At 40.4% G+C, this 22,702-nt stretch overlaps 1 protein-coding gene across 5 annotated transcripts in view; it reads left to right on the plus strand.

Annotated features, from left to right (window-relative positions):
• BLTP3B (bridge-like lipid transfer protein family member 3B) overlaps positions 1-22,702 on the plus strand; it is a 79,889-nt gene that overhangs the window by 49,866 nt on the left and 7,321 nt on the right. For 3 of the 5 annotated variants that reach the window (XM_077831772.1, XM_077831778.1, XM_077831785.1), the window contains 10 exons: positions 7-90; positions 2,435-2,617; positions 2,734-2,855; positions 5,022-5,163; positions 5,906-6,099; positions 9,290-10,794; positions 12,446-12,621; positions 14,453-14,589; positions 16,288-16,438; positions 22,076-22,332. In XM_077831772.1, coding sequence (XP_077687898.1) covers positions 7-90; positions 2,435-2,617; positions 2,734-2,855; positions 5,022-5,163; positions 5,906-6,099; positions 9,290-10,794; positions 12,446-12,621; positions 14,453-14,589; positions 16,288-16,438; positions 22,076-22,332 — 2,951 coding nt within the window. The other 2 variants (XM_077831794.1, XM_077831802.1) reach the window with 2 other exon arrangements.

Consider the following 22,702-nt stretch of genomic DNA (forward strand, 5'->3'; position numbering starts at 1 on the left):
TTACAGAATCAAACAGAAGTATTACAGGAGGAGCTATGCAGATTTCCTTTAGCCATTTAACTGTGGACTACTACCCTTTTCACAAAGCAGGTATGTGAATTAATATTTATTAGTATATTTATTAATTGTATTTTGGTTTTAAAGATAAAAATTAGTCAAATGTACAAAAGACGTGGGCAATAATATTTCTACATACAAGTATTTGGAATATATACTTTTAAGGTCAGTTCAGTACATTCATATCCATTACATGTGGAATAAAAATACTGAGAACTGAACCAAGATTTTATACACTAGCTATTTCAAGCATAACTCTTTAGTTAACAAAATACTTTGGACATAAATACAGTTGTGTTGGAACATTGTAATCCATTTCATGTGAAGAAAGAGGACCTCAGGATTTGAATGTATTAATTTGAAATTTAAGGGAGAGCAAGGTACAATCTACTAGACGAGCAGTTCCCAAACTTTTTTTTGTTGTTGATTCCGCACTTGATTCTACAAGTGTGGTACAGAGATTCCGCAGAATTTCTTTAGTGCACTTACTTTTGTTAGTGCGCTACTATGGAAATGCAATGAGCTTGCCATGCAGCCGTCATATTAAGTCATGGAAGAATTGATTGACTGGCACCAAAATTGAAGCTTGAATTGCTAGTAGTAAATTCCAGACTAGGATTTGTTGCCAATCATTTTTGGCTAATAGATTTTTCCAGAAATCTAAACATTAAAAGATCATTTTTTTCTTTAGTGTCCATTACTAAATTTTGGCCAAAAGATACCTTTAAATTTGGGATTAGCTACAATTTGATATAGTGGACCTTCTTACATGACCAGGGCAAGCAGTGTATTTCTATTGTTTGTCTTGGAGGAGAAGAAATTGAGAAATTCTGTTTGAGCTACAGTTACCCTAAATTTCTGTTTTAATATAAGTTGCTAGATAAGAATTGATATTGTTGTGTTGGAAAGTGTTAATGGCTGCCATCAGTCACAGACCTGGTTAAATGGGTACAGTAAGTATCATTCGTTCAGGCTAGATGAAAGAGGAATTAAATGCCCCTTTGTGTAGTGACAGCTGGAACAGTAGAAGCCAAGACATTGACCAATATGGCAAGGCCTGAGCAGAAGCTAAGCCAGAAGTTGGGGCAATTGGTTGGTTGCAGTTGTGTGTCAGTGGTAGAAAAGGACCAGAAGAAGCCACGAGAGAGTAAACTGACAACAAGAGAAGTAGTTGTGAACATGTCGCTGAGAGGGAGCAGTGACAGTGCTCCTTGGGGCACAGGAATTGCTGGAAAGGCAGGCTGGAAATCAGTGTTCCCTCTAATTTTTTTCCATCCATGTGTGGAATGTGCACCATATCGAGGTAATGTGTAGATGTGTGCCACCAGAAGAAACAAAAAACCTAGATATAATATGTATTTTAAAAAGTTACCATAGGAATAATTACTCCAACCAGTTAGGCATTGTAGAACTCACTACTCAAAGAATTAAATTAAGAGAGAAATAACAATTATTTTGTAAGAGAAAAATAAAAGAGAGCAATAAAAATTATGAAATGCATAAACCAGTCAAAAAACTAAATCAAGATACTTTGAAAGAAGTATCAAGTAACAACAACAGCAATAATACAAGTATGTGTTGGGAGGTGAGTGTGAAAGACTCTGTGTGTGTGTGTGTGTGTGTGTGTGTGTGTGTGTGTGTGTGTGTGTGAGTGAGAGAGGGACACACTTCTTTTGTGTGTGTCACTGAGAGAGACACACGCTGCCCCTTTAAGTATGCTGCCTTTTTAAGTAGATCGGCACTCAGCAGTCTGAAGCCTGTTTGTTCAGACACAGCAACAGCTGCCAGCAAGCTCCCTACATCCTGAGCCCTGTCATGTCCCCCCTGCCGCTCTGTGGAGATGGGGTACAGCGGAGGGGGACACTCTGACTTCACACACCCCCTCCCCCGCCCCGCACAGGAGGCTCCTAGGAGAAGAGGACAGGAGCAGCGCGGCGAGGACACCTGAAGTGTGCGGCGCTTGATAGCCTTTTGGGCGGCCGCACAGATTAGAGGGAACTTAGCTGGAAATTGTGATCAAGGAAACTGCTTTCTACTGTGATCAAGGAAACAACACTTTGAGTACATTCTTTGTAGATGGCACTAAAAAAATTCCTTACTCATATTATCAATCTCTTCTCTTAATGGATACAATCTAGCAAGGCCCTGAATATTGCCTAACTGCTCAAGCCAGGGAGCAATTATATTCTTGAGGTCTGTGAGGAGTTTGTCAGTGCTATTACTTGCCATTTACATTACTGAATAGTCACAAGATTTAGTGCGATTACATTTTGAAGAAAATCTGAAAAGTTAAAAAAATTTTTTTCAATCGTTAGAAATATATTTCAAATGGAAATTTTTGTATTAGTTTTGGGCCACATATGTCTCTCTCTTATAGGAGACAACTGCAGTCACTGGATGCATTATAGTGATGCCACCAAAACCAGAAGTGGATGGGCCCAAGAATTATTAGATGAGTTCAAAAGCAATGTTGAATTGCTTAAGCAGGCTGTGAAGGATCATAATATAGATTCTCCTACTAAATCCCCACCTCATGGTTCTCCTCCAAACATACAAACAGGTACTTCGTCTCTATTCACAAGTTTTATTGCTTACATTTAATATTCACTGGAGGCAGCAGTGTATCCTAAATGAGGTTGTTCTTTTAAATGACTTTGCCATTCTTATTTCCTACAGGCAAGGACCAACAGATACCTAAAGGAACTTCTAGGGCTGCTTCTGTATCTCCCCAACAACCAAAGGATAAACTCATGTCCAGTCCTGTTGTTGTTAGACTTGCAGATTTCAATATATACCAGGTATGTTTTTTTCCCCCTAGTTGGTGAATTTGGGGTCGCTTTGTCCCTTAACTGCTTTACCTCTGACATATTAGCATAATTTTTATGGGCCTGATCCAAAGTCCATTGATGTCAATAGGACTCTTTCCATTGACTGTATCGATTATTGGACTAGACTTTTATGGCTTGCTCTTGTTTGATATTAAAAAATTAATATCAATGGAATTTTTGTCATTGATTTAATGAGAGTAAGACTTTGGATCTGTGAGGGATCGCTGTCATATAATGACATCACCTGTAGATGCTGTAGTTTAGAATCTTACCCTTTCATTGGTCATGTGGAGTACTCCAGGGATTTACTGGTTTAGCATGTAGTTTTAGATTTCTCATTTTTAGGGGTTCATATTCCCTGTTTAAATATATGCTGAATTTATTTATTTCAGTGTCATGTTTAAACTGATTTAACATATCATTATTAATATTTTACTTCCAGTGATATTTTTTTAATGGACTTTTTGACATTCATTCTTTTTGTTATTTCCTGTTGTTTTAATTACTCTCTCAGGTCCAGATTCACTCTCACAGGCATAGCAAGGGGGCAGCTGCACCAGAGGAGTACTTATCTCCAGGCGACAATGGCAATGATATTGGGGCGGTGCTCTGCTTGGAAAGGCAGCTTTAAATTTCAGCTGAAGTCCCATAGTAACCCTGCCAGCAGAGGATGCCTGAGATGTGTGCGCCGTCAGTGCATCTTCCAGCCATCCTAACCTTGCCCCTTCCCAGGCCTTTGGTGCTGTGCCTGCCCTAGTCTCCCTGTTAGAGTGGTGGTTGCTACCAGAATCTCACATTTGGATTTGAAATTTTTTTATACACTTCAGTAATGGCATAATTATTATATGAAATATTTGTTTCTTAGTTTGATAGAAGTTTTAAATTTAATTTGCTTCTTTTCAGTTGCTTTACTCTCTCCTTTTGCCCTCTCTCTATTATTACTTCACAGTTTTTGTAGGACAGCTAGGAAGCTACTTATTTTAAGTTGATGTATTTGTGAAAGTTAAGTTTTGTATTTGTGAAATTATATTTTGCCATCGTATTATTTATAATGATTATAGGTATTAATACAGACGTATGAAATTTAAGATATTTTAAGTGGGTGAGAGAGGTTTATACAATTTTACTTGTGTATAATTTCCAACTATACTTATGCAAAATTAATAAAAAAGAAACCAACCAGGATTGTATATTCAGAACTTCAGCTATTTTGAAGGTAGGAAGCTGACATACAAAAGCACTGGATGCAAGCGTTTTTGGTTTGGCAGACATTTCTTAAATTAATCCACACTCAAAGAAATCTTAAGCGATCAGAAGAGCCAGATAAATTATGTACCAAAAGTAACACTTTTCTATTGTTGCATAATTTACTTTGGAGGCAATTAATGTAAAGTTTGTGTAACATTTATGTTGTTGAAAGCACAAGTGGAGAGATGTTGTTCTACTAGGGCTTGATTCTGCTGCGATGTGGATCTCAGGGTGTCACTGAGCCCAAAGAACCCTGCATTAGCGTACTGAGCACCCTGCAGAGCAGCATGTGATCCAAAGCCTGCCCCTGGAGAGATGGCACACAAGCTGCAGTGCACATGGCTCCAGAATAGTGCAGAGAGAGGGGAATTTTGTCTGTAGTCACCTCTCCAACTGGCTGAGCTGGGAACACCATGAGCTGACCATCTTTCAGGCAAACCCCTTCTCTGGCAGACCTGCCTGTATTTTGGTCCATGGTGTTCTTGGTGAAGCTGCTGGGTCCCTACAGGTCCTTGCCTGATTCTTGTCTGTGTGGATATCCCCTTGTCTGCTGCATGCGCCTGCTGCTTCCCATACACACATGCACAGGGACTATAGTGCCAGGCCCTGACTCCATCCATCACCATGCCCCTTCTGTCCTCTGTGTGTTCCCTTGGAGATGAGTGCATGCCGACTGCCTCTACTACATGATAGTCATGTATGCATTGCTGTCTGCGATGGGTGCAATTGGGGTTCTACATCAGTGGGGTTACCATGCCAGTGCTCAGTGTGTTGCAGATCCCATCTGTGAAGTAGCACTATCCCTTGTACCACTGGCGGAATCAAGCATTTTTAATGACTAACAAAAATAGTTACATATTGAAAAAACTGAACATTTGTCTTTTGCAGGTCTCTACAGCAGACCAATGTCGTTCTTCCCCTAAAACTCTGATTTCTTGCAATAAAAAGTCACTTTATCTTCCACCAGAAATGTCAGCTATTCATATTGAATTCACTGAATACTACTATCCAGATGGAAAAGACTATCCTAGTAAGGTTTTTGTTCTGAAAAATAAATCTCTTGCATTATTTTCCCTTTTGCGAAGCCTAATGGTAGCTTGAGATCTAATGGAAATATTGATTCAAGTTTGACATTCAAAAATGGTGAAAAGCTTTTTGCACTGAATTAATTGTGAAATTACTTTTGTGAACATAATACTTCACCATTTTACTGATGTTTCCTCCTAGCAACACATTTAAAGCATTGATTTTTGTAAATACTATGTTTTAAGTACAAAAACGTGACATTTTTACCAGGAAATAAAATACTGATTCTACTATATATACATTTTTTGAACATTTGCACTCCTCTGCTGTTCAAAAGAAATCAAGCTATTGCAGACCTACCAAAGATGTAACAAAAGGTCTGCTAGAGTTATTTTAGTAACATGTGACAGGGTTCAGCATTCTCTCATATAAGGAAATCCCAGCAGGCTTCCTGGGGATGATGCTCGGGACAGAGGATCTTCTTTGGTCCTGCCATTTTCCTTCAACTGTGGTGCCCACCTCCTTTTTATTCTAGTTTAATTTAAGTTTTTACATGCAGTGATTGGGACATCAGAGAGAGTTGGGAGTGATACGCTTAGGCTCCTTCAATCTCCCTTTCCCGTGGTCAAAGGAGTGGGTTTTCCATTTCTTCCATGGAAGCAAGTAGAGGAGATGATATGGCTCTGCATTATTAAGCTAAAATAAATATTGTTGTTTGCTCTAATTTTGTTTTGTCTCTTCCTTAGTTCCATGTCCGAATCTTTATGTGCAACTGAATGCTCTGCAGTTCACTCTGGATGAAAGAAGTATTCTTTGGCTAAATCAGTTTGCGTTGGATGTAAAACAAAGTCTCAATCAGTTCATGGCCATGTATAAATTAAATGACAATTCAAAATCTGATGAGCATGTTGATGTTAGAGTGGATGGACTTATGTTAAAGGTACTGTATGGAAGGAGTATTTGGGGATTTTTTGGAGAAAAATACATTCTCTTTATCTCTGAAAAGAGTTATTAGCCAAGTAATGAAAAAAGGAAAATATGCTTACAGAGTATGAAGGTCTAAGGAAAGATGCGTGAGGCAGAACAGAGGACATGATGTAGCAGATCATCGTCTCTTCTGGACATAGCCCCTCAATGCAGAGTAGTCAGTAGGTTTGGCTAAAAGTCTCATTGGCAACAGGCCATCCTGGCTTTGCTGAGAGTGGAAAGTATGCCTGGATCACATATTTATAGTTCAGATCTCTGTGTGCGCAGTTGTACCTCTAATATGCAGAGAACAGTAGTTACTTGCCATAATTTTTTAGTTGTGAGATCTACAGCTTTTTGAGGGGTGTCATATGTTATAAGAGTGCGGTCTTGACACCTATCTGATCATTCCTTTTTCCTGCTCTTTGTAGAACTGCAGCTATTTGGCGGTGATCCTTTAGCATTGTGGTTCTCGAGGGGAGAGTGCGGGTTAAGCAGTTTTATTATGCACAGTGAGAATTCTTCCTTTTTTGTAGTAATATACTACAGACTGCACTCCCCTCCACATCATGAAGCTGTAGAGGCCTTATGGAATTCTTGTACTAGAGAGATAAACTCCTGAGATATAAAGATCTGATCAGTTATCAGTTTGACTGTGTGCTTTTGAAATTCATTTTAGTTGGCTTTCAGCTGAAAAACAAACAAGATTTCAAAATGCAATTAAATTGTCATAAATGGCACTGTATAATAAGCTTATCCCTGTGAATGGAAAGGAAAACTCAAAGAAAAGGGAAAACAGAATCCATAACTGCCATTTTTACAGATATTGCAAGGCTTATCCGAATCGGGAGGCAATGCGCTTTACCACGGTGTGATTTCTAAAGCATGCTAATGAGTTGCACTTGAATTGGTCTGTGTAGACCCTGCTAATGCGCTTTAACATACTGCTGTTTCAAACAGTATTACATTAAATTGCACAAGGGAACCTTTAGTGCACACTAGCAGGGTCTACCCGGGCCAATTAATGTGCCACACCTTAGTGCACTTTAGAAATCACACTCCTGTAAAGCACATAACCCCTCCATGTAGACAAGCTCTTAGTATGAAAGTGTGATGCTTTAAATGAAACTTCCTAAATATGCATTTTATATGTATATGTCATAATAGATATTGTAAGTTACACAAATACTGATTATGAAAATATACTTGTGGTGTAATGAATACTTACTTACAAATTTGGGATCTAACCCAGCATCCAGTTAATTACATGAGTAACTTTACTCACATAAGTAATTCCATTTAAGATAATAGGACAAAGTTACTTATGTGCTCAAATGGATGATTCCATAAGCCCTAACATTGCAAATGGATTCAGCCATGAAGATCCGTATACAGTAAAAGCTGTATTATCTGGCATTTACCAGCCGGAAAGCTCTATAAACAAGCATTTCTGATCTTCATTGAAAGTTTGATTTATAATCTGGGTGGCGCCGGGCTGGCAGGTTCCCTATCTGCCTCCACGTGGCTCCCTGGAAGCGGCGACATGTCCCTACTGCTCCTAGGCAGAGGAACAGCCATGAGGGGTTCGGAGTGCGGGAGGGGGTGCAGGGCACTGGCTCTGGGAGGGAGTTTGGTGGTGGGAGGGGGCTTGGGGCAGGGGGTTGGGGTGCGGGGTGCCCGATCTGTGCAGCGCTCACCTCGGGCGGCTCCCCGCAAGTGGCAACATGTCCCTGCTGCTCCTAGGCAGAAACGTGGCTGAGTGACTCTCCACGCTGACTCCGCCTGTAGGCACCACCACCGCAGCTCTCATTGGCTGCGGTTCCTGGCCAATGGGATCTGAGGAGCCAGTGCTCAGGTCGGAGGCAGCGTACAGAGCTGCCTAGCCACGCCTCCGCCAAGGGCAGTGGCTCTCAACCAGAGGTCTGGGGCCCCCTGGGGGGCCGCAAGCAGGTTTCAGGGGGACCACCAAGCAGAGCCAGCATTAGACTTCCTGGGGCCCAGGGCTGAAAGCTGAAGCCCCACTGCATGGGGCTGAAGTCCAGGGCCCTGAGCCCCACCACCCAAGGCTGAAGCCAAAGCCTGAGCAGTGTAGCTTTGTGGAGGTCCCTGTGGCATGGGGCCCCAGGCAATTGCCCTGCTTGCTATCCCTAATGCCGGCCCTGGCTTTTATATGAAGAAAACCAGTTATTGTGGCACAGGTGGACTGTGGAGTTTTTATAGCATATTGGGGGGCCTCAGAAAGAAAAAGGTTGAGAACCCCTGGCCTAGGGGACATGTTGCTGCTTGCGGGGAGCCGCCCAAGGTGAGCGCCACCCGGATCTGGCACCTCGAGCCCCCTCCCGCACCCAAACTCCCTCCCCCTTAGTTAACCAGAATTTTTCACTTACTGGCACCCCGCCCCTTACCCCAACAGGCTGGATAACAAAGCTTTTACTGTACCTGGGTAGTGTCCCATTGATCCCACTGGGATTATGTGTGGTGTCAGGAATCTGTGTTAGCAGATCCTCATGCAAGATCAGGGTCTAAAATATTATTTCCTTTTTAACACTTGGAGGGTAAAGATGTTCAATTTGAGATTATTCTAGCACACTGGAATACTTCAAGGTTTTAGGAGTTCTAATAAATTTACTTCTATAATAGCAAAAAAAATTGTTAATGCAATATTAAGGCTGAGATTTTAATCATTTCACGATACTGAGCAATCATGTTACGAAAGTTCCTTTTGTATCCATGTGGAAGGAGAGTTAAGATTTCATGTTCAGTTAACTTTAAAACAATTGAACAGATTTTTCACTAAACTGTCTACAAAATCACTTCTGAGCTGACCTAAAGCATGAGAAACTTCAGCCCAATGTAACCATCCTGCATATTTCAAAAACGAAAAGCCAGAGGCCCTGTCATGGACATCGCATGGACATTGAGATTCATGGCAATTTTCTTATGAACAGGTTTGCGTGTAGTGGCCTTGGTCAAAATTTGGGGAACCCAGATGAAAAGCAGAACCAGGAGCCTGGCCTCTTCTGTTCTGTATTAGTGTACATGATATCCTACAAAACTTTCATGTCATTCATTTATTTTACCTCACATAACTATTGTTTTCTTTAAAATGGTGTGTACCTTTATAATCTACTTTGTAACTAGATGAATATATTTTTCTATTGCAGTTTATCATTCCCTCGGAAAAGAAACCTGAAATCCATAAAGATCAGCCACGTGCAATTTCTATTCAGAGTTCTGAAATGATTGCTACAAACACAAGGCACTCGCCAAACTGTAGACACTCTGACCTGGAAGCCTTGTTCCAGAACTTCAAAGACTGTGAATTTTTCAGTAGAACTTTCACCAACTTTCCCAAATCTCATGACAATTTTAATCTTCTACACCCAATCTTCCAGAGACATGCTCATGAACAAGATACTAAAATGCATGACGTTTATAAAGGTTATATCACCCCAAAGCTAAATAAATATGCACTAAAAACATCTTCTGCCACTGATGTCTGGGCTTTGCATTTTTCCCAATTTTGGATAGATTATGAAGGAATGAAAAGTGGGAAAGGCCGACCAATAAGCTTTGTGGATTCATTCCCACTCTCCCTTTGGGTTTGCCAGCCAATGAGATTTGCACAGTCACAAAAGGAACTCTTTTCTTATGATCAAACACCTTTTAACATTCCAAGAAGTGACTCTAGTGACCTAGCTAATAGACTTCAGCGCAAAAAACTTTTGAGGGAATATTATAGCACTGAGACAGAGCCCTTGACCAATGGCATTCAAAAGCTTCATCCTTCAGACAGCACTTCAGGAGTTCTGTCTGCAAGTTCTTCCTCTGATGCAGATGTACATGTCCTTATTCATATTCAAAAACATGTGAGCATGCAAATCAATCATTACCAGTTCCATTTCTTATTGTTGCTCCATGACTCCCTTGTATTGCTCCTCGAAAACCTAAGGAAAGATGTCGAAGCAGTGACAGGCAAACCTGCACAGCAAACAGATGTCTGCATTGGGATCTTACTTGAAAGTGCAGAAATAGCTCTGTTGCTCCATCCAGTGGCTCAAGCAAAACCTTGCAAGTCTCCAGTTTTGGAAGAAGAAAGTCTCATGGCAGAAGATCTTTCACCTTTGGAAAATGAGGAAACTCTTGTATCAGAGAGTAAACTAATAACTAATGATATAACACAGACTGATAGTGTGGATAGTAATTATGTAACTGAGTCCGTGAGCACTGAGGTTAACAAAGTCATTTTGATGGACCCCCTTCTTTTTAAATCAGATAGTGATACGGATTTTCAGAAGGGAATATCGTTTTCAGATGATACATCGGATACGTGTTTGGGGAAAACACATGAAGATGACTGTAGTGGACTTTTTAGTAGGAGTGATTCAGAAGAAGTTTGTGTGGCGCTAAGTGACAAAAGTAGCTTGTATTCTAGGGATTTGGTGAATGTTTTAAATAACAGAGAAGATTCTATTGAGTTTTTCATTGATAAAGAGAATGACAAAAATATTTTTTCAAATAAGTTAACTGATCAGAAAAATGGAACTGAAGGCTCTCCTGTTAAAGTGACAGACTTAGAACCAGAAACAGCCTTACAATCTGAAGAGCTTGAACTCAACAAAGAAAAAGTGTCTACAGTTAGAATGCTTGCAACCCAGTCTACATTAAGGTATAAAAGATTTTATATTTTCGTTAGTGAGGTCACTCTTTATGTCCCAGGAAAAGTTAGTTGATAGTGCAAGTCAAATAAAATTAATAATTGCCATAGATCAGGGATTGGCCATGTAAAGAGGGCTCAGCCTTCTTTGGGGCGGCGGGGAGCCACACCAGCTCACTACACACAGTTGATGTTTGGGGAAATTAGTCCAGCTGCGGGAGTCTCCCTCGGCGGCCCTTGCGGCAACTGAAATAAGCACCGTGAGCCCGGGCCCTAGGTCAGGGCAGGGCAACAGTGAGTCAGGTGCTCAGGCCCTCAAACAGGGGCTGAGCGGTAGCAAACTATAGCAATAAGCCCAGGCCCCCAAAGGACCTGGAAGAGGGGGAGACTGCCACCCAAGAGTTGGGTGGCAGGGGGGACGCAGGCCCTCCCACTCCACTGCATCCCAGCCCAGGGCCCTAGCTGTGGCAGAAGACCTGCTGCTGTGTCAGTGGGGATCCTAGCCACAACACACTGTCATGGGCTCTGGCAGTGCTACAGCCAGACTAGGGCTGGCTGCCCCCGGGCTACTTCCTGACTCCCCCTATTGTGGTACCTTGGTCCAAGTGGTGTCCTCTGGGGCGTCCAGCACCATGGGTCCTCCGGGTAGCGGGTGCAGGGCAGGCCTGGCAACTCCCCCGGGTAGTGGGCGCAGGGCAGGTCAGGCCAGTCCTTGGGCTGCTGCGGCTTCCCAGTCACAGGCTAGGCTGGAGGCATCTGGCCTCCCTGGCGTCTGGCACTCCAGTGACCTCTGAGGGTCTAGCTCTGCCCACTCCGGCACGCGGATGGGCTCGTCCCTCTCTGAGGTGGCAGGGAGCCACACCGTCTCTCTACAGGCAGCCTTTGGCACACAGTCCACCAGGGAAAGCTGCTGGCGGGTCAGGACAGTCTCTTTATCTGCAGCGTCTGCAGGTTCGGTCGATTGCAGCTCCCACTGGCCACGGTTTGCCGCTCCAGGCCAATGGGAGCTGCAGGAAGCGGCAGCTGACGGTTCTGCCGATGGCAGCTCCCACTGTCCACAGTTCGCCACTCCAGGCCAAAGGGGGCTGCGGGAAGCGGCGTGGGCCGAGGGATGTGCTGGTCACCACTTCCCGCAGCCCACACTGGCCTGGAGCGGCGAACTGCGGCCAGTGGGAGCTGCCATCGGCTGAACCTGCGGATGCTGCAGGTAAACAAACCATCCTGGCCTGCCATTGGCTTTCCCTGATGGGCCGTGTGCCAAAGAACTGAGAATTTAGTAGTTCAAAACAGATATCGTTTTAAGCATTAATAAATTCTGTAGATATGCAGTGACAGCGGAATCCCGCAATAAATTAGGGTTAAAAATTGAACATTCTGTTAACTAAACATTTGTTTACAGAATACTGTATTTTCATATTCTTGAATAAATAGTTGTGAAAAGTCAAAATAATTGACACATGTCTACAATGTAATTTACAGACTGCGGTGAATGAATGCTCTACTTTGTTTACCTCTATTTTTTCCCCCTAAGGATTACAGAATTATTTTATATTGCATACCAATGTTTCTTTCATTTTGTTCCTGTGTTGGAGGATTTTGATTTTCTTTTCTAGAATTCCTTTCATTTTAAGTAATAATTTCCTAATATCTTTATATTAAAAAGTGGAAAGCCTAAGGAACGCTGCCAGTCCAACCTCCCTGCATTCTCTGTTTCTTATAAGAACATGAAGAGAAGTCCATCACAAGTCTCTTTGGATACCATTTCTATTGATAGTATGATGTTAGAAGAACATTTGCTAGAGAGTGATGGAAGTGACAGCCAAAGCTTTATGGAGAAAGGTAAACAAATTTAACAAAATAATTACATACGATACATGAAAGTATTATCTAATAGTGTGCTAACAGGATATAGTGGGCTAAATCCTGTTTGGTTTACTCAAGCAGTTCTATTTACTACACCAGTTGGTGGCACAAAATATTTTCCTACTTAGATGAAAGATATAATTTAAAAAGAAACTGACAATTGACTCAGTTATTACCTCTTTCCAGGGTGGTGGGTGTGGGATATTTTTTTTTTTTTTTTTGGAGGAGGGAACCAAATTATAGTGCTGTTGTAGGACCAGGAATTCCTTGGAACTACTCCTGTTAGTGGACTATAGGCCAGCAGTATATGTTTGCAGGATTGGACTCCAAATTATGGTGTTGTTTTACCATCGCAAACGTGTATCAAGATTTTTGGTTTTAAAAATGTGGGGATGGGTAAGTGGTTTTCTTTGGCATTAACACCAGCAATGCTAGTAACCAAACAGACAGATTTGACTCTCTCCTCATGGTGCAGTTTGTATTTATTGGCTGGATTCTGCTATCAGCTGTATGTCCAACTTCTGATTATTTCAGTGGGAGCCATTTGTGGGTATCTGAGGGATAAATTTGGCCTGATGTTGAATATCTGTTAGTTTTAGATAATCTGTAGTACTGTGGGGTTATGTAAATTATGATGAGCTTCTAAGAGAAGGCCGATGAAATAATTTAGTTAAAAAGTAATACGTACAGTAGCAAGACTCTAAAAAAGTCAGTTTCCTCTGTACTCCTGTCTTACATCTGAATAGAAAAGTATTCTCAGCCCATATGTTCTTAATAAAATAAAGCTTTAACAAAAGAAAATAATATAGCCTGACTGAGTATTTCTATAAACAGAAGAACTGTAGTCACTTACACTGAAGGCTTTGAAAATGTATCTGTACATATTCGGCAGATCAGTAACTTTTGGAGGACTTCAACAAACTTCTCACAGGGTGAAATTCACTTCCGTTGTGGAAGACAAGAGCAGGGCCCTTCTAATTTCTCTAAAAGTGTGTGAAATTGCCACACAGGGTGCTTGTACATCCCCTCTGCACTGTGAAAGATTTCTATCCTAGCCCATTTATACTGGCATGGAAGCCACAATGAATTGGCTGCGTTAGACAGGAAAGGGGTCACATGTTCATGTGGATCCAGTACCCAGTGTAAAAGACATGGAAGAGCTATAGGTGCTATTCCACCCTACAGGCTGGAATAGCAAGGACTCCACACCATGGCTGCATGGGTTGAAGGGGTGGATTTCATCTCACTAATTGCTCCACCATCATACAGTCTGAATACTTGGACTCTGTGTAGATGGAAAGGAGTACTTGTGCCACCTTAGAGACTAACAAATTTATTTGAGCATAAGCTTTCACGAAAGCGATGCTCAAATAAATTTGTTAGTCTCTAAGGTGCCACAAGTACTCCTTTTCTTTTTGCGGATACAGACTAACACGGCTGCTACTCTGAAACCTGTGTAGATGGAGTGGATTTCACTCAAAGAGAATATTTTGTGTGAGAGAGATTAGGTGTGTGTATAGATAGATAGATAGATCAATAAGAATATAGACAAATAAAGAAATTTCCTTTTGTGTTGCCATTGCTAACAATCTGTTTGCCACATGAACTTAGTGACATGACAAAAATCAATATGCCTGTTATTTGACTAATTTATTTTAGTTTTGTTTATTAATAATTATCCAAATAAAAACTTTTATAAAATATTTAAATATTAAGATTATACATAGTATCTTAATATTAATGCATGAACAATTCAGATTATATTATATTGACCTTTCATATTTTTCTGATGATATGCATATGGAAGCTATCACAGGCATGAATTACCAAAGGCCAGCAGAAAGTGTGCAAGATGAAGTTACAGGAGTTGACAATTATGGTGGGTCATCTCCAGATGCCATCAGTGCAGCTTCAGAGAGTGCCCAGGAGACTAATGAAGAAATGGTAATGTTACTGAAATTCATTAAAGGAGCAGGTTTAGTAACTTAAACAGTAACTGACATTAAAGTGTTGCTGAAATAATTGTTTTTTCTTTTAAAGGTGACTTGAAAATAGTTTTAAAAATTCATTAGCTATGTAGATTTATAGTCTGAATGCTCCAATAACAAGTAAGAGTGAATTTAAACACATAATTGATTTTAGATTTATCTTCTTTTAGGGTCTTTGAAGTTGAAGATTAACTACTTCTGTTCCAAGTAATGCTCAGTATGTACTATGCTAGTGGCATTACACCCACTTTGGAGACCCGGAGTATGGAGATGTCCTCTTGAAAGGTCAGTTAAGTGGCTTTTTTCTTTTTTTATATATGGCATGGTTTTGTGAATTTTTGTTAATAATATATATATATATATATATATATATAACCCAAAGTGTAGAACATATTTACTGTAATCTTTGTGTCACCATGCCCTGTAGTTTAAAAAAAAAAAAAAGCCACTTTTCTAACCATCTCCCCTCCCAAGGCAATCTCCATGCACTAATAGAGTTCCATGGTGGTTGCATCTCCTCTTTCTATTTAGCTGTCCATTTATAACATGCTCATCACTGTGGTTATCTGAGTTTCTTGCATAGTAATTTATTAGCATAATTCAGCATAGTAATCTGAGGGTACAGGGCACCTAAAAAAAGAAAAACATACTTTTGAAATCAGTTTTGTGCAGACTTCCCTCCTACGCTCCCTATGGAGACATTCAGCGTATAACTCTACATTTGCTGAGTTTTTAAAAAACACTTATAAATTACCTTTTTAAAGAAAACCTTACTTAACAAATGATTAGATATATACACTTAGGAATAAGTATCCTTTGGGGTCAGTTTTCAATAATAATCTCTACATTTGTGCATGTAAATAATAAAGAATGTGTGAAAACAGAATCAGTGTGTGCAAATTAAGTGTGTGCAAATTCCATTTTAACTTGTAGTTTTCTATTTGTAGAAGATGAGTTGAGGCTCCTTAGAAAACTTGGCCTGTAATAATAAAAATAATTAGTAAATATTTCAAAAAGTGGCACCAAGACTTGAAGTTTTGAAGCTGTTGACTATATTTGTTGCCTGACAATAAGGTATTAAAATTTAATAAAATAAGAGGAAAGGGCACACTAGAAGAAGCACAGTGCATTGCTGTGCAGTGTCAGCGTTTGGGACTCTAACTAGGGTTCCTCTCTCGGGCTTTGATTCAGCATTTGAATGGTGTCAGCTACTCACATGCTTAATATAAGGCACATGCTTAAGGTACTATAGGTATGACTAAGGCAACGTATTCATTGTCATAGGGGAACCATCTCATGTTGTTGTGACCCTTCTGGTTATTTCCGAATCAGTATTGATGGGTTGCAGGGGGGAATAGCATCCGCTTTTTATTGTGCATCAACTAGTTTATTATAGGGTGGAAGGTGAGGAAATAAGAAGAGAAAAATAACTGTTCTTTGGGTCTCTGAGTACCTTTCTGGTGAGTGGGAAAAAGTGGGTGAATAAGGAGCTTCAATTCCAAAATGTTTGATTGAATTGCATTGATACAAGTTTCCTTTTGTAATATTTGAATGTAAGCTTGTTGCATTGTTTTTATTTGCACACTAATAATTGAAAGTTGTAATTTTAAAAAATTTAATTTATAATCGCAGTTGTATCTTAACTTGTTGATAGATGTCTGTTGTGGTTTTTAAAATCTTTGGCGTTAATGGTGAAATTGACATCAAAGGTGAAGACACAGAAGTATGCCTTCAGGTGAATCAGGTGATACCAAGCCAGTTGGGCAATATCAGTGTTCGACATTATCTTTGCAACAGAACTGTGGGTAAGAAATAAGAGATTTCAGTTCTACTCTCACTATTGAATTTGAGTTGAAAAAACATTTGTTTCTACTGTGAAAGAGTTATTGGAAGTTTTATGGTTGTCTTCCCTCTAATACATAATCATATAAAAATATCTGTATTAGTCTCAAACTTAAAATACCAAAAAAGCCTTGTGATTCTATTAATGTTAGAATACCTGTTATCAATCAGTTTAGAATCACTGTTCCAATTATCTTCTTTCCTAATTATCAAGCAGTGAGTGGGAGGGAAATAAAAATAGAACTGCTCAGGATGGTGAGTAAAAAACAAAACAAAAACCAAATGAATTACATTGAATTCTGCTGATTCACATCTTATCAAATATCCTGCATTAGATTGTTGATATTTTATAAAGCTGTAACTTCATTATTATCACTCTCTAACTTTTTTTAATTTGAATATTTCTTCAATGAGAGCAGATCATTCTTTACTTCAAAATAACTTTAAAAATTCGAGTCTAAGGAAATACATCTCAACACCAACACTTCATGTTAAAGTTAATTTTCTTATTTAAGGAAAGTTACTATCTAGCCCTGTACCCGGAGGGGTGAGGTGGAATTATATGATTTTTTTAAAAGCTTGATAAGATTCTAATGCTTAAATGCTGCAGCTGTGAATGATTATTATAGTAGTGCATTGCCAATTAACAGCACATTAATCATGCTTTTGCAATGATATGTCCACCTGGTCCAGAATCACTTTTGCAGTATGTCCAAATATGTCTGCGTCTGGAGCTCTACGCATCAAAATAAATAGAACTGTGTCGTGGTACGTGTCTCTTGAATGTATCATGCGATCATCATTTGTACCTTATTTCAATTAAATTAATTGCCTCTGTCCATAAATCAGATGCACAATTCCATAGAGATCTGTGGAGTTCTGTGGAGCATGGCTTCCCTTCTTTAGAGGCATCCCAGGGTACATTGCAATGAAGGAAAATCCCACGGAGGTCAGGATGTGTATGAGGCTAAAAGCAACGTAGCAGAATGAGCTGGAAGACACTTAGAAAGTTACTTTCTTGGCTAATGCATAGCCAAGTATATTTGGGGACGATAAGGGATAGCATAGGGAAAGAAATGAAAATAGAAATAGGAAAGAAATTATAATCCAAAATCTGGTTCCTGGTTAGTCATACTTCAATAAATTTAAATTAAATCCACCTTTAACTGTTTCCCATTTCCCAGTTTGAAATTGTTGGAATGCCTAGAGAACTGGAGAGGTTTAATTGAAAACATCTAAATTAATATTTAAAAATAATCCCTCTGTTGTGAAAGGGATAAATTTGAAGTAAGGGCCAGAATCTCAGCATAGTTCAAGTGACTTCACTTGAGTCAGCATACTTCAGTTGACTACCATCTGAGCATCTGGCCCAGTAAGTCTACTCTTTCGTCAGGATACTCAATGTGAATAGTGTAGTACAACTTAAAAATATTTGAGTGCAAGCCTTACAAATTATTGCTACGTAACAATCAGCCAGTAAATTGATTTAAAAGGATTTTAACTATTCTTTTTGGTACTGATTATTTCTAGTGTGTTAAACCTGAAGAGATAAGAAGTAGGGAAAAGATCTATTTCTTTTGCACAGCAAATGGATAAATATGGAAACTTCATCTAATATTTCTGACCATCTTCCTCTTCTAGAAATTCCCAATTCAGTGTGTCAGTTACCCTCTACTGGGTAGAGATAATGAGACTAATAATCAGAGACTGCTGCTGTACATTATTAGTACACACTCCTGTTCCCTTTGAAGTAATGGGAGCAGCATCTGGCCCTTTATTCCAGCTATTAAATTGTGGTTTCAGTTTCCTCAGTTCCAGTTACTTTCTTTATACACGTTAAGGCTTTGATTCAGGGAAATATCCCTTCTTCAAGTGGTTGCACACTTGTATTTCACTCAGGTTTATGCATGCCCAGCACCGGAGCCAGAGAGTTTTCTGTAGCAGTACCTGTTGGGGTGGCGCACACGCCTTGCACATCCTTGTGGCCTCTCCTGAGGCTATATAAGGGCTCTACTGCTCTGACCCCCTTCAGTTCCTTCTCACCACCCGTGGCCTGAGTCAGAACTACCTGTGAGGTTTACTTCACATTTTTTTTCTTTTGACGCCTCATAAGCTTGTGGTGGCAGTATAGCAATAATGCTCGTGCTAGAACTGTGTCAGCGAATTCAGCTTTCTGCTTTTCCTGTAAATAGTTAGTACCCGGGTAGTTAGGTTTCCTTTATTGTTTTAACTTGTTTTAATTAGTTTTGAATTAGTTTTTGGTGTGATGCAGCACTCACCGAGCTTTAAGCACTGCTTGTCTTGAGAGGTGTCTATTCACAATAATGACCCCTCCATGCTCTGCCTTTTGTGCCTCAGTAAGGAACATATTAAAGAGAGGCGCAGTATTTGTCATTCTTTTCAAAAACAGAACACAGATATCCAAAAATCTAGGCCACAAGCAACACTTTGATGAAGCAAGCACTGAAACCTGCCTCGGAGTCAGGGCCTTCAACTGCACACCCTGTCTCTTGCATGTAATCTGTTATGGAGGCTGCAGTGATCTCTGACAGATCCCTGGACTCAGACTCTTCTCCTTGGAGAAAGAGAGGTCAGTTGTCTTCAGGGCTTCCCTGAAAGAGGACCCATAAAACATATTGGAGCCCCTCCAGATTGAAGAAATGTGGTTGTGGTTCTTCTTTGAAGGAGGACTGGAGACATTGCCGGGACTCCTTGGGTACTCATGTACAAATGGGCCATCAACCTATGTCTCCCCAGCACTTCAGCGGGAAGGTATTGGTACTGTACCATCAACTCGGGTACTGGCTGTGGGATAGCTCTTGAGTCCAGTACAAAAGACACAGTTCTAGCACCAGCATTATTGGTGGTACCATCACCACAAGTTTATGGGGCATCAAAAGTCTGTCTCTTTCTCTCTCTCGTGGATTCTTCCTGTGGTACAGGAGTCCTTTGAAGTGAAGGCATCTCCTGCTGCTCCCAGTCCATCTGGATCTTTGGCTCCAGTACAGAGATTTAGTGGTATCAGTGCCGGTATCAGCCAAGAAACATGACAAAGACTCAATCCTGGCATTGTCTTCGGCACCGATGCATATTGCGTTGGTATCAATGCGATCTTCATCTTTTGCATCAGCCCTCAATCAACAAGTCACCTACTTCCATGTATAAGTGTTGCTAAGTGACCAGATTCTGAGATTTGTAGTGGCAGGTCAACATTATCAATACACAGTACTTCCTTTTGTCCTGTCCTCAGCCCCACACATATTGATCAAGTGCATGGCAGTGGTGGTGGCGTACTGAAGGAGAAAGGGGATATGTGTCTTCCCTTACCTAGATGATGTGTTAGTGTAAGGCAGATCCAAGCACCAGGTTCTCTGCCGTGTCCAGCTTATCTATCTTCTCCATCATCTGAGACTCACACTGAACAAGAGAAAGTCCATGTTAATTCCCACACAAAAAATCAAGTTAATTAGGCCCACTCAATTCTACATATCTGATGGCTTTTCTCCCAGAGGACAGGTTCAGACTGTTTGCCAGTTATGCACCTCTCTCTAGTTATACCCCACCACCACAATCCAGGAATGTCTACTGTTACTAGGCCACATGGCCTCATATACTTAAGTGACCCTGCATGCCAGGCTATGCGTGTGCATCCTTCAGGGGTGGCTGAAGTTAGTCCATTGACTGAACAGACACCGGTTGTACAAGTTGATCCAGGTTCCTCCTGCGTTCCCAATAATGGTGGATGGATAAGAAAAACATATGCAGAGGTGTGGTATTTGCTTGCCACCTCCTGATCAAGACAGTCATTACCAATGCCTCTCTGATAGGGTGAGGTGCTTTCATAGGTGGGTGTAGAACCCAAGGTTTGTGGCTGGAGCAAGTAGCAGCTCTTCATTTCGATGTCCTCAAGCTTCGAGAATTCACAATGCTTGCTGTGCTTTTCTCCCTCTCATCAAGGGCTCATCGGTCCCGATACTCATGAACAATTCAACTGCAGTGTACTGTCTGCACAGACCCGGAGGGGCATGATCTGAACAGCTTTGTGAAGAAGTGAAGAAATTCTGGCACTTTTGCATCAGGGAAGACATTGCTCCCATTGCTGCTCACTTACCTGGCTCCCGGAATCAATTGGCTGACCATCTCACCAGGACATTCTCCTGGAATCACAAATGCTCCCTCAAGAACAGTGGGCTGAGGACCGTCTTCAAAACTTGGGGTATTTATCAGTTGACCCGTTCACAATGAAAGACAATAAGGAGTGCCATCAATTTTTCCCTCAAGTGTGTGAGCTTCGGGCCCTAATGGCAGGCCCTCCATGTGTGTTGTTTTCCAAGATAAAGAGCCTTGAGGCCTCATTCTAAATTTTTAACCAAAGTAGTTCCAGCGTTCCATCTCAACAAACAATATACTTACCTGTTGTTTTTTTTTCCTGAAGCTGCACTCAAGTAGTGATGAAGAGTGACTTTATACTTTGGACATAAGTTGAGCACTGGCCTATTATCTGGACAGAACCAATCCTTTTAGGTAATCTCCTTGGCTCTGTGTCTCATTTGCTGACAGTAGGAAAGGTAAGGCAGTTTCAGCACAGACAGTTTCCACATGTATTACTTCCGTGACGGCATATGGGGTAGCATTAAACACCCCTTTCTGAAGAGACTGTTAGCCTGGACCCTCATTGAATGGGCCATCTCAGCAGCCCTGCAGATGTCGATCATGGGGCTGGGCCTAAGAAGTACTACCATTTGGTCCCTCTGTGCATACTTTCATGCATCATTATACCATCATGACTGCTTCAAGATCTGATGCAAATTTGGGAGAGCAATTTTGCCATCACTATTTAAGTAGACTCCAAGCCCCACCTCCTAATAGTACTGCTTGTGAGTCATCTGAGTGAAATACATGTTTGCAACCACTTGAAGATGAAAAAACGATCACTTACCTTTATTGTGACGGTTCTTTAAGATGTGGTTTGCATGTGTATTTCACAACTGCCCATCTCAAAGAACAAGAGTTACAATACAGGTAAGTAATCATTTTGTTCAGGAGAGCACCTAGTTAAATGTGTTAAGTACTCTCCTGAACATGGATAGACTTAAGTGTTTTCCTGAATCATAGTCTTAAGTAATTTATTTAAAACCAAACCAAACCCAAAAAAAGCTTGCGAAGGGCTTGGTTTTGTATTTACTGTGCATAGAGATCTCCCATTGAAGATGACGAATTTTGCATGCAGAAAGAATGCAGGATCCTTATATATACTTGTATACTGTTATGTCTATTACAAGCTACTTGTATGTACTGTTTGTTGCTCCTTGTACTACTTTTAAATTATGAATTAAGAGATGAGAAAAAAGGTGATAGAAAATTGCTCACAATACATTATGCGTATGCACTATTATAATTCTGATTTATCTCAAGTATGGGGTTTTTTGAATAAAAGAGTGAAATTGGTTAATTTGTTGGAAAACTAGTTATGTTTCTACTCCTCTCTTGTGATTATGTAACTACAATGCAGGTAGAAATGATTGCATAATGATTGCTTATTGGAGTGCCTTTTATGTGCTCTAAAATTTTAATCCTAATTTTGTTTTCTTCTACACTAGGTTCAGATCATAAATCTGTGGCTGGACCAATTAAGTCATCACCTGAAATTAATTTGAGATGGGAAAATGGGCCAAGTGCTGTAGTACACTCTCTGCTGGCTGTAAAAAATGGCTTTCTACAGTGTCACGTAGAGAATTTTAGTGCTGAATTCCTAACATCTTCCCTCACGAACATTCAGCATTTTCTAGAAGATGAAACTGTTGCAGCAGTAATGCCTATGAAGATTAAAGTTTCTAATACAAAGATTAATTTAAAAGTATGTTAACTAGGAGCCATTTTGCTTCTCTTAACTATTTAGACTGTATGTTCTTGTTTCTTTGCTGATAAATTAGTAATCTGGATATAGTTAACTTCAAAGAAACTCATATCTTATTCTTTAAAGTCTTAATTGGATATTTACGATTAGATAACACTAAAGCAATTTTAAAAATCCATGAACTGGGTTAGCTCAGTGGCTTGCCTAGAGATAAATTTGGTGCATGACCAAACTGGTTATAGGAATTAATGTTTTCTACTTTGTGTCTTTTTTTCCTTTACCATGTCATGGTCCCCAGAATAGCAGCAGCTGGGAATGTAACAGATAAGGTGTTCCAATTTCCCAGGGGTAGAATGAGCCTTTTGTAGCT

The sequence above is a fragment of the Eretmochelys imbricata genome, chromosome 1 (genome assembly GCF_965152235.1).
Source record: "Eretmochelys imbricata isolate rEreImb1 chromosome 1, rEreImb1.hap1, whole genome shotgun sequence".
NCBI lineage: Eukaryota > Metazoa > Chordata > Testudines > Cheloniidae > Eretmochelys > Eretmochelys imbricata.